At 35.3% G+C, this 17,295-nt stretch overlaps 1 protein-coding gene across 2 annotated transcripts in view; it reads right to left on the minus strand.

Annotated features, from left to right (window-relative positions):
• LOC107044075 (AP-2 complex subunit alpha) overlaps positions 1–16,875 on the minus strand; it is a 28,862-nt gene extending 11,987 nt beyond the window's left edge. The window contains exons 1-7 of one of the 2 annotated variants that reach the window (XM_015265819.2): positions 16,758–16,875; positions 13,381–13,473; positions 10,659–10,870; positions 10,382–10,575; positions 3,548–5,197; positions 1,685–1,953; positions 1,466–1,610 (exon numbers count right to left, since the gene is read on the minus strand). In XM_015265819.2, the coding sequence (XP_015121305.1) occupies positions 1,466–1,610; positions 1,685–1,953; positions 3,548–5,197; positions 10,382–10,575; positions 10,659–10,870; positions 13,381–13,444 (2,534 nt within the window). In that variant the 5' untranslated portion in view covers positions 13,445–13,473; positions 16,758–16,875. The other variant, XM_015265820.2, reaches the window with a different exon arrangement.
• Between the last annotated feature and the right edge of the window lie 420 nt (positions 16,876–17,295).

The following is a 17,295-nucleotide window of genomic DNA, read 5'->3' on the forward strand; positions in this document are numbered from 1 at the left end:
GGAAAAAATATTCCCCCCCCCCCCCCTCAAAAAAAAATCCCGTAGCATGGCTCGATAACTTCTCAATAGTTTGCGATATATTTGCATCTAAAGTGACATTAAAAAATGGAAAGTCAAAAGATCGATTTGGTGTTAGTTCACGTTTGTCTAGCATTCGATTCAGAATAGTTAAAAATAAGTGGACAATGGCATTTTTTTATAAATGAGTATAGTAATTGTTGCTAGTAAATTAGCAATTTGCTACCGAATGTGTTCTCTTTTTTGAAATTCTTATTTCACTATTCTCTTTTTCTACTTTTTCATACTATAATACTATCATCAATTGAAATTTCATCAAAATTTTGCGTATTATTTCGTTCTGTATATAATCCTACATTCAGACACTCTCGAGACTCGAATTCGGTTTCCGGGTTTAATCGAGGTTTAATTAGTGTATAGCTGGAATTTAATCAGGGTTTATTCAGGATGTACCCAGAGTTTAACCCCGCTTCTTTCAGAAGTTATTCGGGACCATGAATCAACATGAATAAGTATTCAACATAATATACTAATACCTGAGTTTAATGGAGATAGAGATTTTGATATAAAAAGCTCATAACGGTATTGTGGAACTTGATAAGCAATGATGCTATTCTCAGGATTTTTCAACATGATTAAGAAGGCATTGAAACATACTTTTGAAGCCCTGATTTAATTGCTATTACTAATGATTCTAGTAGTCATGAAAAACCCGATTATCTCATTCGAATCGCATAAATAATGTGCTGTAACTCAACGACGAATTGTGCGACTCCCATCATATTCAGATTTTTTGAAAAATATCCATTTTTTCGAATCTGTATGAAAAATAAAATTTTAGTTGATGTCAATGAATGAAACTTATTAAGGTCCATATTCATGAAAAAATTCATGAAATTCGATTGGTCGCTTATAAGAAAATAATTTTAAAAAAATGAAAAAAAGCCCATATACATACATACATACATACAGACACCATCTAAAAATTGCATATTCGAACTTTTTAGACTACCTTTAGTTACCCTAACACTAAAAATTGAAAACTTAAGTTTGAGCGATTACAAAGCTTCCATTTGGATGCAAAGTATATATTGAAATCGTTGACTTTTCACAGAAAATTGTCAAGAAACACATGTTTCGAAGTGCATCGACTAAAAGGCATCAATAATATAATGTCAAATACAAAAAATACCAATACAAAAATGAATCCCGTGACAACCCGTGTATATGAAATATGGTAATTACATTTCGTTAAAGCTGCTGCAACTAATTTTCCTCAATTATCAAAAATGTTCATTTCATAAGTTCTCCCATCAACCTAAGAAATTACAAAATTTTCCTCGAAGATGAAAAAATTAAATTATTAGAAAATAGATAAACATTCTTAACATTCTCTCCTGCATAATGTCAATGAAAGCAAAAAGCATAGTGAATAAATTTTATGTACCCTCCAAGATTCTTCCATCTAGCGAAGAAGGACTCCCCATTCATTTCCGTTGGTTCGAAGAATTTATTTATCGTCAGTGGTAATTTCATCGTTATTTTCTGTGGCACATTATTGCATAGGAACGATATGAGCATGGCAGGTGTATCTGGAAATCAAGTTCACCATAAATAAAACGAAGTAAGAAAATTGAATATTAATAAATGGAAAAGTGGTTGATACCGTTGTAATCATCGATACACTCAGCATTGATCATCTGTTGTATCTGAGCACCAGCCTCCAGCACCGGATCAACAGGTTTAACCTGCACAGCGAGCTTCAATTGGTCCTCTTCCGACCAGGACAACTGTACAGCAAAATTATTAAGTGCATACTGCGTTTTGTTGCCGTAGAACAAACCAATGCGTCCGAGATTCTGCCTGAATTCTGATTTTACACCGATCTGGATCAAATCGTTTTCGAAGAGAACTCCATTGTTTTTACAGACGAACCTAAATGTAGAAAATTGCATAATTAAGTAAATTTATCTTCATGAAATTTCAAAACTAAAAATTTAAGGGAAGATTGATCTGAATTAAAAAATATTTTCATTCTCTTGGTACAAATTGTGATGTTGAATTTTCAATACACGAACAGTTCTTTTTTCCTTCAAGGACCAAGTTATTTCGAATAAAGAATATACTTCTCCAATTAAGAAAAAAATTACCCTTAAATCGAAAAGAAAAAAGAACTTCGATTCAACAACAAAAAAATCTAGTGCATATTCTCTCATCAAACAGAATCACGTGGAACGTCCAATAAACGATTTATTTGATGTGTTTACTGTAGAAGGGAGTATTTCTGTTAGTGAAATGTAATCTTTCTCATTTCTGGAAGGTAATAAAATGGGCATCAGCTCAATCAAAACTCTGAACTTTCCCATATCCTCCACCCTCACTTGGACCTCGTGCATAATTCAGTGGATTCGATTACGAACAAAACACTTGATCTTGTGAAAACCCAACGTTAGTTTTAATAATTAATGTTTATAGCAGTATATAACTATGATTGATCTCAACTTTGGCGCGCTGTTTCAATCCGATCGGTCCAGTATTGTCTGAGATATAACAACTTGTTTAAATTTTAGTTTTCCTCAATATCTCAAAAACTACTGTATCGATTTCAATTTTCCTTTTTTAAAAATACTCGTCTTGATAGTCTCTACCTAAACCAATCAAAATATCTATGTCCATTCACATAAAATTTTCGAGATATTGCCGTTTTTTCGTTTTTAAAATTTTATAATTCTTATACGCACGATAACCTGAGAAAAAAATTAAAATAGCAAGTTGAAATTTGGTATGGTTACGCCACCAGCGATATCATATTTAACCTTTTGCATAAATGTATTTCATTAATAGGTTGAATATTTCCCTGTAGACACCCTGTAGCATGTGGTTACGGTTGTATGCCTATCACAAGGACAGAGAATTGCTACACTGAGAAAAAAAAATTAGTTTTGCGAAATATTCATATACTTCAGAGATGCGTTTATTTTTTCAAAATCGTATTTCTCCAATCGAGTCTTTCCCAGGTGAGCTTGACTAGGTTTCAATTACAACAATCCTATTGCTAGAGGATAACTATGTTGCACATGATCTTGGATGAATTCCTCTAATGATTATTCATTTTTCCCAAATTTCTTATTTTCTAGAGGGAAGAATTTCCATCAATTTTTTAATGTTGGTAATTATTGAAGGAATCCCCTCAAAGTCATAACTAACATGATCGTATTCTAGAGCAATATAATTGACATGATTGAAACCTAATGAGAATGGCCTGAGAATGACCCGAATGGAGAAATATGGTATTGAAAAATAAATACTTCTCTCAAGTAAATGGATATTTGGTAAAAACATTTTTTTTCTCAGTGTATACGAATGTATTCGGAAGCTTACTGCCAATGGAATTGGTTAAAAAAAAAGACTAAAAAGTAACTGTCCCATCACATGCCTTGTGTCCGATAGGCTCGAATCCCTGCTCGTTTTCCTGCATATCGTTACAATAAACTGAACTGATGTATTAAAAACAATAGCCTCAACTTACTTTTTCGGATTATACGTATTTTGTGCACCATTGGAAGCGCCAACTTTGTTCGGCATATTATAAATATCCCCAAGAACATCCAGAAGCACTCCAGTATTACTAGTAGGCTGTGAAGAAGGAGGCGTCGAGAGTCCCAACAAATCCGCCGAAGAATTATTGACATTAGCCACAGAAATGGCCGAAGGAACCTCGACATGATGATTGGTATTCGGCGCTGGGCTCTTGCTCTCCCTGACCTCATTCTCAGGCACCCTTCCAGGTTTCTTCTTCTTCAGCACCGCCAAGATGGACGATTCCCTCTCGGGGAAGGCAGGCATTTCCTCCAAAACAGTGGCCAGCACATCCGTCGACGCAATGATGCTCAACTGGAGGTACTCAGACGCCCTCTGCTGCAATTCAGCATCAGCACTTCTCAAATTACTATCCTGCCTGAACACGTCCTGAATGGGACTCCTGATCTCCGGGAACAAATTCACAAACTTGATGTACGTAGACAGCAACAGGGCTCGCGTCATGGGTGAGCAGAGATGATACTTGGAATGTAAAAGTTGGAATTGTACAGCTGGTGATGACCTCTGATCACCAGCAATGAGATTCCCGAATTCTCCAAGAATATAGCCACCAACTTTGACCATATTCTCGTGACAGGCAGGTGCCTGGAGAGCCTCGAAGACAGTCTTGGCAGCATAACCCTGAACATCGTCTCGATTTATGACTATCTGAATGACTCTGTACCAGACCTCCTCAGAAACATAATCTCCAGCTATCCTAATCAGGTTCAGAATAACATCGACATACCACGTGTAATCTGTCGCGTATTTCTCAGCTAAAATAGCAACCTTGAGTACCATCTCTTCTCTGATGGAGTAGTCAGCTGTCTCGAGATAATTCAGCATCTCCTGGACAATCTCCTCTGCATTGCTCTTATCACACATGGCGTAGAGCAGGTCCACTGCTTGCTGGCGCACTGAGACGTCCTTCTCCATCTTCATGGAGAGGATGACTACCTCCTGGTGCTTCTTGACAGCCTCGTGGGAGAACTCTGATGTTGCCAGGTGACACATGGATTCTAGAGCCAAGTAACGAAGATTCGTCTCTCGGTTAGAGAGGAACTGACCGAGCTGATTGCAAGCTCGCACTAGAAGGTTTGGCTCACTGTCGTTGTGGATGATCAGACTGATGGCTTCGAAGAGAACTGCGTTCTTGGCGTTTGAGTGCTGGACTTTTTTGGATTTTGGGGGCTCCTGGGCTTTGTTCAGGATCGTTTCTAGGCATTCGTTTAGTCGCCCTCGGACACCTGGGTCCTCTGCTGGGGGAGTGTAGTTCTGGAGGAGTCGGAGGAGTTTTACTGAGAGCCAGGGCGCTGGCACGAAGTAGTAGGTGTAGTCCTGCAGGTCTGTGTAACTTGATGTGACGATTCTGCTCAGTCGGGAGACTGCTAGGCTCACGCAGCCCTTGTACTCCTCTGGGTTTCGTTTTACTAGTGCGTCGATCAGGGAGGCTGCTGCTGTTACTACACCGAGGTGCTGATCGTTCAGGAGGTGCACGATGCGCGAAGTCCATTCACCACCTGGCACTACGTCCGGAGCTGTTCGCAGGAGGCGTAAGAGGCAGAGGGCTGCACTCTGCTTCACCACGTCCATTGTGTCTCTGGGGGTGATTATAATAGTTTTAGTTGGAGGTTGAGGTGGTTGTCGTGGTGAAGTCGTGTTTTGGAGGTGTCTGTGAAGGGTCGTTAAAGAGAACGTGGTGGGAGATTTAAGGGAAGTGACTGGGGAGGGTAGTAATTGAATGTGGGATTGAATTCAGTGAGAAAGTGGTAAATCGTCACGCACTGTTGGAAATTTAGGCAAACTGAATTGACAGTGGAATGCCACTACTCAATTTCGTGATTTTGAATTAGATTTGAAATCAGAGCCAATTGGATTGCAGTTTCAATAGGATTGATTCACGTGGGGGAAAGTGATACTTTACAAGATCTTTGTTATCAATTCGAACGAATTTATAACGAAGTGATAAACTGGGATAAGTGCAAAAATGGAACTTTTTCAGGAGAGTTCAAAAATTTGACCACCTTTGAGAAAACTTTTCATTCAAGCAATAGAAAAATTTTCAAAAAAATTGCACTTATCCTAGTTTACCACTTCACTACAGAATTTGCTGAATTTTCCATAACATAAGGTAAACTTTTGATTGAATTAAAGGTGAGAGTATTCCTTCCTCTTTATAATGAGCCAAGACTGGATTCAATGAACTTATTTCTAAGTTTGAGTGTTTTAGAAAAAGTTATAAGTTCCTATCTTGAACAAATGCAAGTCTTACTGATAGCTTGAATTCAGGAAATTGTTGGGGATATTCAATAGAGCCTTGTGTTGAACTTCAAGCAATTGGAAACTCAAGAGAATCATTGCCAATATCTTCATGACTTCCAAACATTTTTATCATTAAATCAAGAATTTCTAAATTCTTGTAATTTAGAAGTCTAAACTCTAATTATTATTAATTACTTAAACCATAAATGTATAGTTGGATGCACAAGAAATATGAACCTGTGTAACTTCTTTAAATCTAATTCTATATATAACGGAATGTTTGTAAGGAATTGTTGTTGGTTAAATGCTTAAAATTAAAAAAACGAATAAGTAATTAATAGGCGATACATTTTCTACTCTAGAAATAATTTCTTCAAATTTATTTATATTCAGAAAATTCCTAAATCGTTACACTCGTGAAAAATTGAGACGGTGAGGTGAATGTTGCAGTACTTAAGAAGGAGAACGTGGTGGAAGATTTAATGGAGGAGACTGGGGAGGATAGTAATTGAATTACGGTTTTTTAAAATGTGGAATTGAATTCAGTGACGAAGTGGTAAATTGTCACACACTGTCGGAAATTTAGGTAAATTGAATTGACAGTGGGATGTCAATACTCAATGTTGTGACTTTGAATTGGATTTGAAATCAGAGCCAATTGGATTGTAGTTCCAATAGGATTGATTCATGGGGGGGAGGAAGTGGGGGGAAATTAAAACTTTACAAGATCTTTGTTATCAATTTGCTGAATTTTCCATAAAATAAGGTAAACTTTTGATTGAATTAAAGGTGAGAGCATTCTTTCCTTTTTGTAATAAGCCCAGACTAAATTCAATGAACTTATTTCTAAGTTTGAGTGTTTCAGAAAAAGTTATAAGTTCCTATCTTGAATAAATGTAGAAGTCTTGCTAATAGTTTGCATTCAGAATATTGTTGGAAAAATTCACCATAGCCTTGAATTGCATTTTAAGCAGGAAATTTCAGGGAATTATTTCCAATATCTTCATGACTTCCACACATTCTTATCATCATAGGAAATTTGGATTGAAACTTTCGCTGTGTAATCAAGAAATCGACAGATTTATCAATAATAATGAGATATTTTTAGAACTCCATATATGTAGATTAGTTATTGTAAGTTTGAAGAATTTCCCTTGAAAATTTGAGGCTGAAAACCATTCCCTTGAAATTTCCATTTAGTTAGTGTAATTCGATTTGAATATTTTTTATATCTATTATTATGAGTTTTTGAATGACCTCGAGAATAACTGGCTTTTAGAGAAAATGTCAAAAGTCGTTTTCTGCAAATGACAAAAACCCTAACAAATAACTCTGACATTTTCTCGTAAAACTATGCATTATTAAATTGATCCCACATTTAAACAACTGTGAAAATATTTCAAGAATTTTCTAATTGTGCCTTTTGTGAAGTGCCTAATTGTGCGTTCATTCAGAGAACGAACCCGGTATTATGGGAGAATGGCAGGACACTTGTCCTTGTAGACGAGAAAATTCCTGACAAAAAATGCAGCTATGTGAAGTTGGCATCGAAGTTTGGAAAATCGACTTTTTTTTTGTTGGTCTGGATTATACTCATTGAGTACTTGAATGTACCCTATGCACTTTTTTTTGTACCCCCTTACTTTAGACCTGAAGCAGGGAGGCAAAATCGTGCAGCGTCGGAGTTGGAAAAAAAAAACGAGGCAATCAGTTGCACTTTGATAGTACTGGTATGTACAACTTTTTTTTTTTCAATACTAACCCCCTTCTATAGTTCACCCCTTTTAAAATTTTAACAACCAGGAGAAAAAATAATATTACATGAATGAATTTGAAATCGTTAGTACTTGTTTGTACCATGCTCATTTTACTTCTTCATTTGTTTTTTTATTAACTATCCCCATCCATGATTTCCCCCTTGGAATTTTTTTAATGCCATATAAAAAAAAATTAACGTGTATTAATTGGAAAATTGCTACTACATGTTAATACAATCTTGAACCCCCTCATTATTGACTGGCCTTACTCATTATTCTATTTACATTTGGATCGCCACATTTTTTTCTGAGGAGTACAACCCAATAAAGTGATTGTACATGTCTGTAAACACGGATTCGTGAAAGTACTAACGTCCAGGTTGTAATTTAAAGGGCTCATGATGGGGTTATGTCTAAGTACAAACGCTCTGCTATTATTTTCGAGCTAGTACACACATTTCCAGTGACCCCCAGCTCATGCACATTTTTTCCTGATTAGTACAATCAAGTATACTGATTGTACATATCTGTAGACTCGGAGTCGTGAGAGTACTAACGTCGAGGTGTAGCTCAAAGACCTCTTAATTGAATTATTTCCAAGTACAAACGCTCTCCTACTATTTTCGAGCTAGTACACACCTTTCCAGTGACACCCAGCTCATGTACATTTTTTTCCTGATTAGTACAATCAAGTATACTGATTGTACATGTCTGTAGACTCGGAGCCGTGAGAGTACTAACGTCGAGGTGTAATTCAAAGGCCTCATAATTGAATTATTTCCAAGTACAAACGCTCTCCTATTATTTTCGAGCTAGTACACACATTTCCACTGGACAATGGCTACGATTTAATGACGTATCTAAGGTGTTTACACCACATGTACTTGGATCTCGAGACCTTATGAAGAAGAGGAAAATTCCAGTGCTAATCTATGTCGAGAATCCATGTGGATTATAAGGGTGATATTATTCAATAATAGATATATTTTATGTAATTATTTTTCGTACGTTTTGGAGATTATCACTGTTAAGCTTCTGATAGATACATGTTCAGAACATAATAATAAAGGTTTGTGATTGGTAAACTTGTTTTTTTTTCAATGTGTGTTGAATCGAATATTCTATTTTCTACAATTCTATTCTGCATGTTAAAAATCGGGTTATAATCGATAATAGTTCTAGGATATCTGGAATGAAGAGTTGAGAATTTAACATACGGATATTTCATTGTACTAATCAGGAAAAAAATGTACATGAGCTGGGGGTCATTGAAAATGTGTGTACTAGCTCGAAAATAATGGCAGAGCGTTTGTACTTAGACGTAACCCCATCATGAGCCCTTTAAATTACACCTCGACATTAGTACTTTCACGAGTCTGGGTCTACAGACATGTACAATCAGTATACTTCATTGTACTAATTAGGAAAAAAATGTACATGAGCTGGGTGTCACTGGAAATGTGTGTACTAGCTCTAAAATAATGGCAGAGCGTTTGTACTTAGACATAACACCATCATGAGCCCTTTAAATTACACCTCGGCGTTAGTACTTTCACGAGTCTGGATCTACAGACATGTACAATCAGTATACTTGATTGTACTAATCAGGAAAAAAATGTACATGAGCTGGGTGTCACTGGAAAGGTGTGTACTAGCTCGAAAATAGTAGGAGAGCGTTTGTACTTGGAAATAATTCAATTAAAAGGCATTTGAATTACACCTCGACGTTAGTACTCTCACGACTCCGAGTCTACAGATATGTACAATCAGTATACTTTATTGTACTAATAAAAAAAATGTACATGAGCTGGGTGTCACTGAAAAGGTGTGTACTAGCTCGAAAATAATGGCAGAGCGTTTGTACTTAGACATAACCCCATCATGAGCCCTTTAAATTACACCTGGACGTTAGTACTTTCACGAATCCGTGTTTACAGACATATACAATCACTTTATTGGGTTGTACTCATCAGAAAAAAATGTGGCGATCCAAATGTAAATAGAATAATGAGTAAGGCCAGTCAATAATGAGGGGGTTCAAGATTGTACTAACATGTAGTAACAATTTTCCAATTAATACACGTTAATTTTTTTTTTATATGGCATTATAAAAATTCCAAGGGGGAAATTATGGATGGGGATAGTTAATAAAAAAACAAATGAAGAAGTAAAATGAGCATGGTACAAACAAGTACTAACGATTTCAAATTCATTCATGTAATATTATTTTTTCTCCTGGTTGTTAAAATTTTAAAAGGGGTGAACTATAGAAGGGGGTTAGTATTGAAAAAAAAAAAAGTTGTACATACCAGTACTATCAAAGTGCAACTGATTGCCACGTTTTTTTTTTCCAACTCCGACGCTGCACGATTTTGCCCCCCTACTTCAGGTCTAAAGAAAGGGGGTACAAAAAAAAGTGCATAGGGTACATTCAAGTACTCAATGAGTACAATCCAGACCAACAAAAAAAAAGTCGATTTTCCAAACTTCGATGCCATCTTCACATAGCTAAAAAATGCCTTATAAATTTTTTTCTAGAACCATTCGTTATTAAAATAATCCCAACGAAATATGAAAAATTGACGCGTTGAATTTTACCATTTCACCACCAAATTCAATAAATTAATTATCAAATTAACTCCCTTGGATTTTACCTAATATCCAGACGCCTAGATCCCATGAGCAGGAATTGTGAGAATAATGTGTAATGTGCTGTATTCTGAGTATCTGTCATGCTTCGTTAATTCATAATTTCCACAACTTACCCAGAAACCAGGAGTTTCGGAATTTCATTGCCAAAGGCTTCAGCCATCTCCTTACTACCAATATTGGCGATACATTGCAATGCCAGATTCACGTGGATAGGATTACGTGAGCCGAGATCATTCTTGATACTCTGAATTATGAGTTTTATGAGATCGCTGTTTGTGTTTACTAGGACCGATATGAAGAGATATCCCTGCAGAAGAATAAATCAGTCAAACATCAATAATCACAATGAGTCAAATAACAAATTATTTTTATGAACATTTCTGTACATACGATTTGCTTTTCTGAGTACTTATTGGAGGACAGCAGATTAACAGCCTCCATGTGTCCAAAATCAATATCATGGCCGAGAAGGAAAATAAACAGTAGTTTGCAGACATATTTTTTCTTCTGATATCCATCGAGTGTTTTATCGCCTTTGAATTTGCTTCGTATATTTGCCAATTCTTTGTTTATCCTCTTAATCTCAGCTTCTTTGCTCTTGCCTAATCAATAATTGATCAATTAGTAACCAGTCTACGTGCCTAGATAATACTAATGTACCCAATTAATATAAAGATTGAGAATAATTTGATAGAGTGAATCGTCCGATGTTCGCACCACTGACATTCGATAAAACGAAAGAGAAGTCAAGTGCCAATTGTATCTCACTCCACCTTAATTTAAGAATATTCAAGTACTTCCACATTTTTTTCCGTTAAAATCCTCCGCAGTATTTGTAATCGAACATCAGAGCTCCCAATCCCGGAAAATTTCACACCATTTCACCAGATACTTTGCATCCACTTTATTATTAGGACTTAAAAATCTTGTAAAAATCTGTATTTCATTATGCATTTTGGACCATTAAAAAACATTTTGAAAATCATAAGAAATCTAGCACGTTCAGTTTTTGAGAGAAATTAATTAAAAAATATGAATTTTTCCTCTGTAAAATTATGTAAATTAAAATGTTTTTCGTAACTAACAAGTAAGTAATTGAGGCCTGAGATTCTGTAGGTCCTTCCCCCCGTACCATGTCAGTATTTTTCTCTACACCCTAGATAAAGATGTAATACTTATCATAAATGAATTCCTAAATTCTTCCAATTTAAAAGTCTAAACTCCAATTACTATTAATTTATTTATCCCAATTATTATTAATGACTTAAGCTATAAATGTATCGAGTTGGATGCACAAGAAATATCAAACTTTGTAACTTCTCTAAATCTAATTCTATGTATAACTGCATGTTTGTAAGGAATCATCATTTGCACGTTTTTTACAATAAAAAAAACGAGCAAGTAATTAATAGACAATAAATTTTCTACTCTAGAAATAATTTCTTCAAACTTATTTATATTCAGAAAATTCCTAAATCGTTGCACTCGCAAAAAATTGAGACTCCTGGTAAGGTTACTGTTGCAGTACTTGACTCTGCCCCAGTAGCCGAACTTGTTCGAGTATCCTACATATTTCCCGAGTCCTGTAATGTTTCATTTAGTATTGCATTTCGACAGTTCTTTAAATGGTATAATTTGACATGCTCAAACTGCATTTTTGTTTCGTCCATCAAACGTTATGATGTTCTATGTGTACGTTCAGCTACTGGGCCTGAGTGTTCAACTACTGGGACATTTACCTTAGTTAAAACAATTTTCCCTATTTATTTATTTAAAAAATGCATTTAGAACGAACTAATGTACGGCGAGGTGTTCTTAAATTGGATAGTGTTTAATGGAAAATTTTGTGATTGAGAATTTCTAAATCAAAACTCCAAATGGTTCATGAAGTCTCGGCGGATTAATGAATACTGTATCGTTTTTCAAAGAGTAAGACCGTAAAATGTCGTCGAATCAATCATCGTCTTTTTTAAAATTAGCTATATCCTTCCCCAACAGTTTCATTCGGGGCGTGCTATAGATTTGGATATTTCCAGTTCGGAGTTTTCCAATTAAATTGTGTGAGAACAATTGTTCCTTTCTTGAATAAATAATGTAACTTTCTTAAAAAATAGAGGATCATTTTCTGTGAAGGTTCAAAAAATGTATCAATTTTTGTACATTTAGTTTTAAAAACTAAATGTAAAATCAAATTTTAGTCAGAACAGTCTACAATCAAATTTTAGTCTTTATTTGCAACCGAAATATAAAAAATTATTGATTTTACCATAAGACGCTGGATTAAACCCGGATTCTTAACATTTTTTGTTGAAAAAATTGAATTATTCATTGAATTGATAAAAAAATTACGATTCTGAATCCAAGCGAGTTTTCTTGAAATCCCTTGAAGCATTTAAAATCGTCAAAATCAAGCTGTGTTCATACTACTTTAAAGGAATACATCATGACATTCAATCACTAAATTCACTCTACACCAGAATTATGTTTAGATAAATTCGGTGATTGAATAACAACCCAACAACAATATCGATACACCGTTGAAGATGTACGCGTCAAAGTCCCCAATATCTCAAAGAGGGGATGGGAGAGGCATGAATGGCACGATGCCACTTGGCCTGATCTTTTCAAAGATGACGTATTAAAAATTCACCCACACGACCTTCTAAGCAACAATACCCCAACCCCAACCTCCATCAATCTCCAATTAGATAAATTCAATTACACACATGAAACAATTCCACTGACGTGTCAATTCTCCACAAAACAAAAAATAAACATCTATTCCATAAAACGTTCTGTATCGAAAGATAGTACTGTATCAGTGCTCCGCCCCCCTTGCATCACACACACGTATGAAAAAAAAATGAAAGAGGCGAAAACCGCGGCGGAATCTCTCCTCCTCAATTTCAATGACAATTTATCTCCCGCAGAAGTGAGCACGCCAGGAAAACCGTTGATGATGCCACGCATGCATCTAAACTTATATCAATTGTCTAGTCGAGCAGAGTCTCGATGCACACGAGTATTGTTGATCACACAATTGTCATACAATTTATGAACTCGAGTTAAATTGACAGGACAGATATTGTTGAATGAAAATTGAATAACTCACAATTTCTTATGTCCGAAATAAATACAGCGAGTCCACGCATGCCATCTCCACGTACCGCTGGCATCTTGATTTATTTATTCGGCACAGGACCACCTGGGGATTGTAAAAAACAATAGGAACAATTGGTTAGTAAATATCACGACGATTGAATTCTCTTATATAACTTCTTACATTGGGAAAAAAAATAAAAGTAAAAATCAGATGTTGAAAATTGGAGTTCGTTTGAACAATAGGAATAATTGATCAACAATAAATGTGACCCTTTACTCTTCTCTTCAAGCGCAACTTTGTAAATATTGACGAGAATAAGACCAATTAATTCATTGAAAATCACGATGATTCGATCCTCTGGGAATTTTCCATTGCCAAAAAAAATCAAAATCAGGAATTGGTCTCACAGCGCCACCTTGTACATATGAAGAACAAAACGACCAATCAATTAATTAACAATCACGACGGTTTAATCATTTTATATCCAATTTTCCATTGCACCAAGAGAAACTAAAAATCAGGAGTTGAATAATAGGGTTGATTTCACAGCAACACTTCGCGAATATGAAAACAATTGGAACAATAATTATGACGATTTACTTTTAAAAAACTCGAAAAAAGCAAAAATTGAAAAATGGAGCTGCTTCCATAGAACTACTTCCAATTATTAAAAGCAAAAGGAACAATTTTTTAATAAAAATAACGATGATTTACTCCTCTTAAATGTAATTTGTCCATTGTTCCAAAAAATTCAGAAAGAAGAATCGTGAGTTGAAAACATTTTTTCAACTCACCAGCTCATTAGTTGGCTACACAGGACCTCGTCGTGATGAAAAATAATCGAAACAGTGGATCAACAACAATAATGATCACGAAGTCCTCTTCACATTCAATTTTTTTTCCATTGCTCCAAACAAATTATAAATAATTGGGAGTAGGAGAATGAAACAAGTTTTTCAGGACATTATGAATGCAAGATTAATTTCACAACAACACTTTGCAAATATAAAAAACAATAGGACATATAATCACGACAATTGACTTTTATTTGTTCACATTCAAATCTGTTATTGCTCCGAACAAATTAGAGTAGATCACAAATGGCAAAATGAAGTGGGTTCCACACGACCACTTGGTAATTATTGAAAACAATAGGTGGATTAATAATTATAAAAAAAAACTCTTCATTGCTCCGAAAAATTCGTAAAAAAGAATCAGGAGTCGAAAAAATGAGCTGGCTACACAGGCCCTCGCCATGATGAAAAATAACAGAAACAATGGATCAACAACAATCATGATCACTTAATCCCCTTCCCATTCAATTTCTTTCGATTGCCCCAAAAAAATTATAAATAATTGGGAGTCGGAGAATGAAACAAATTTTTCAAGACATTGTGAATGCAACATTCTAAAAGAGTACTAAAGAGTACTAGAGTTTATAAAACTTTTAAATAATATAATAGGGTTGATTTCACAGCATCACTTTGCGAATATGAAAAACAATACGGACAATAATTACAATAATTTACTTTTAAAAAACTCGAAAAAAGCAAGAATTGAAAATTGGAGCTGCTTCATCAAAACAACGATGATTTAATCCACTTAAATTGAATTTATCCATTGCTCCTAAAAATTCAGAAAAAAGAATCATGACGTGTAAAAATGAACTGGTTACACAGGCCCTCGTCATGATGAAAAATAACAGAAACAATGGATCAACAACAATCATGATCACTTAATCCCCTTTCCCATTCAATTTCTTTCTATTGCCCCAAAAAAATTATAAATAATTGGGAGTCGGAGAATGAAACAAATTTTTCAGGACATTGTGAATACAAGATGGCAAAAGAGTACTAAATTTTATAAAACTTTTAAATAATATAATAGAGTAGATTTCACAACAACACTCTACCAATATGAAAAACAATAGGAACAATAATTACGATGATTTACTGTTAAAAAACTCGACAAAAGCAAGAATTGAAAAATCGAGCTGCTTCCACATAACTGCTTCCATTTATCAAAAGCAAACGGAACAACTTTTAATCAAAACAACGATGATTTAATCCTTTTAAATTGAATTTATCCATTGCTCCTAAAAATTCAGAAAAAAGAGTCATGACGTGTAAAAATGAACTGGTTACACAGGACCTCATCATGATGAAAAATAATAAAAACAATGGATCTACAACAATAATGATAACTTGGTACTCTTCCCATTCAATTTTTTTCATTTGCTCCAAAAAATGATAAATAATTGGGAGTCGGAAAATGAAACAAATTTTTCAAGACATTGTGAATACAAGATGGCAAAAGAGTACTAGAGTTTATAAAACTTTTAAATAATATAACAGAGTTGATTTCACAACAACACTTTACGAATATGAAAAACAATAGGAACAATAATTAAGATGATTTACTTTTAAAAAACTCGAGAAAAGCAAGAATTGAAAAATGGAGCTGCTTCCACAGAACTATTTTCAATTATCAAAAGCAAAAGAAACCAATTTTTTAATAAAAATTACGATAATTTACTCCTCTTGAATTTAATTTACCTATTGCTCCGAAAAATTCGTAAAAAAGAATCAGGAGTTGAGAAAATGAGTTGGTTTCACAGGACCTCGTCATGATGAAAAATAGCAGAAACAATGAATCAACAACAATAATGATCACTTAGTCCTCCTCCCATTGAATTTTATTCCATTGCTCGAAAGAAATGATAAATAATTGGGAGTCGGAGAATGAAAAACATTTTTCAGGACATTGTGGATCCAAGATTGCAACAGAGTAATTCATAAAACTTGTAATCAATATAATTCCGTGGCATTCACTCGATTACGAATCACCTTGCAACGAAAAAATAGTAATTTCAGCCACTTTATCAATTCGTTGAGACCCGTGTCCAATGGTCACACAATACAACATGCACATACTGCGTAAGAACGGCCAGAGACACCGTACGACACGACCCAATTCATCAAATAAGATGTAATTCAAGAGACATATGTAATTTTTTGACAGCGGGTTGTCTAACGAACGCGCGCGCAACACCCAAAAGTCAAAGATCGAGCGGCGGAGAATGGAAATATGTTATTTTTCGGAGTAAATTGACTCACCGGATTCTATTCCATCCAAATACGTGATTATTAAATGGACAGATAAGTCACTGCGATGGTGGATAATGACAAATGAGGGTGAATAATTACAGAATGAAGTGGTGGATTTAATTGTAGAGAATGTGTCGGTAAAATGTGAATGAAAAAATCAGTACCCGGAGAATTTGCTGTGTGAAACCCTCCCTGTTAACTACCTCAAAGGCTCCTCACACTCTTTTTTTTTGGTACACCAGTGGTTTATTTATCGATGGAGCAAATTTTTCTACGTACCGATTCGAAAAATTGTGTTTTTATCGCCAACTTTACGCTCGCGTTAATTTTCACCGGGGGGAAAGGGGAGAGGCGTTAACTAAACGCGAGTCGGTGCCACGAATTTAGTGGCTGTCGCCATTTGCAACCGTTGACTGGCTCCAACTTGCCTGACGGCTGCACCGTGAAACATAATACCCGTTTGGTCACATCGGTGGCGCATTGTACCGACCCGCGCCTGCGTTATCAGAGAATGCGCATGCGTCGCGGGGTGGATTATCACTCGAATGGGAAATAAAGGATTGTTGTTCAACACCTAAGAATTAGTTCGATTGAGTTAATTATGGCAGAAATAATTGAAGAGACTGAACAGCGGGGTGGATTGAGGAATTGTTATGCTGTCGATAAGGTCACGTTGTTTTTTGAAGCATTTGATTTTTTTTCTCATGGAATTATTATCTTGCAGAAAACGTGGAACTCCAAAACGACAACACGGATTCCAAATATTTTCGTATTCAGCTATGTTTTTTTTTCTTTGGAAATTAAAAGGTTTCGGTTG

Source organism: Diachasma alloeum, unplaced genomic scaffold (genome assembly GCF_001412515.2).
Source record: "Diachasma alloeum isolate Michigan unplaced genomic scaffold, Dall2.0 Dall_scaffold_00672, whole genome shotgun sequence".
NCBI classification, from domain to species: domain Eukaryota; kingdom Metazoa; phylum Arthropoda; class Insecta; order Hymenoptera; family Braconidae; genus Diachasma; species Diachasma alloeum.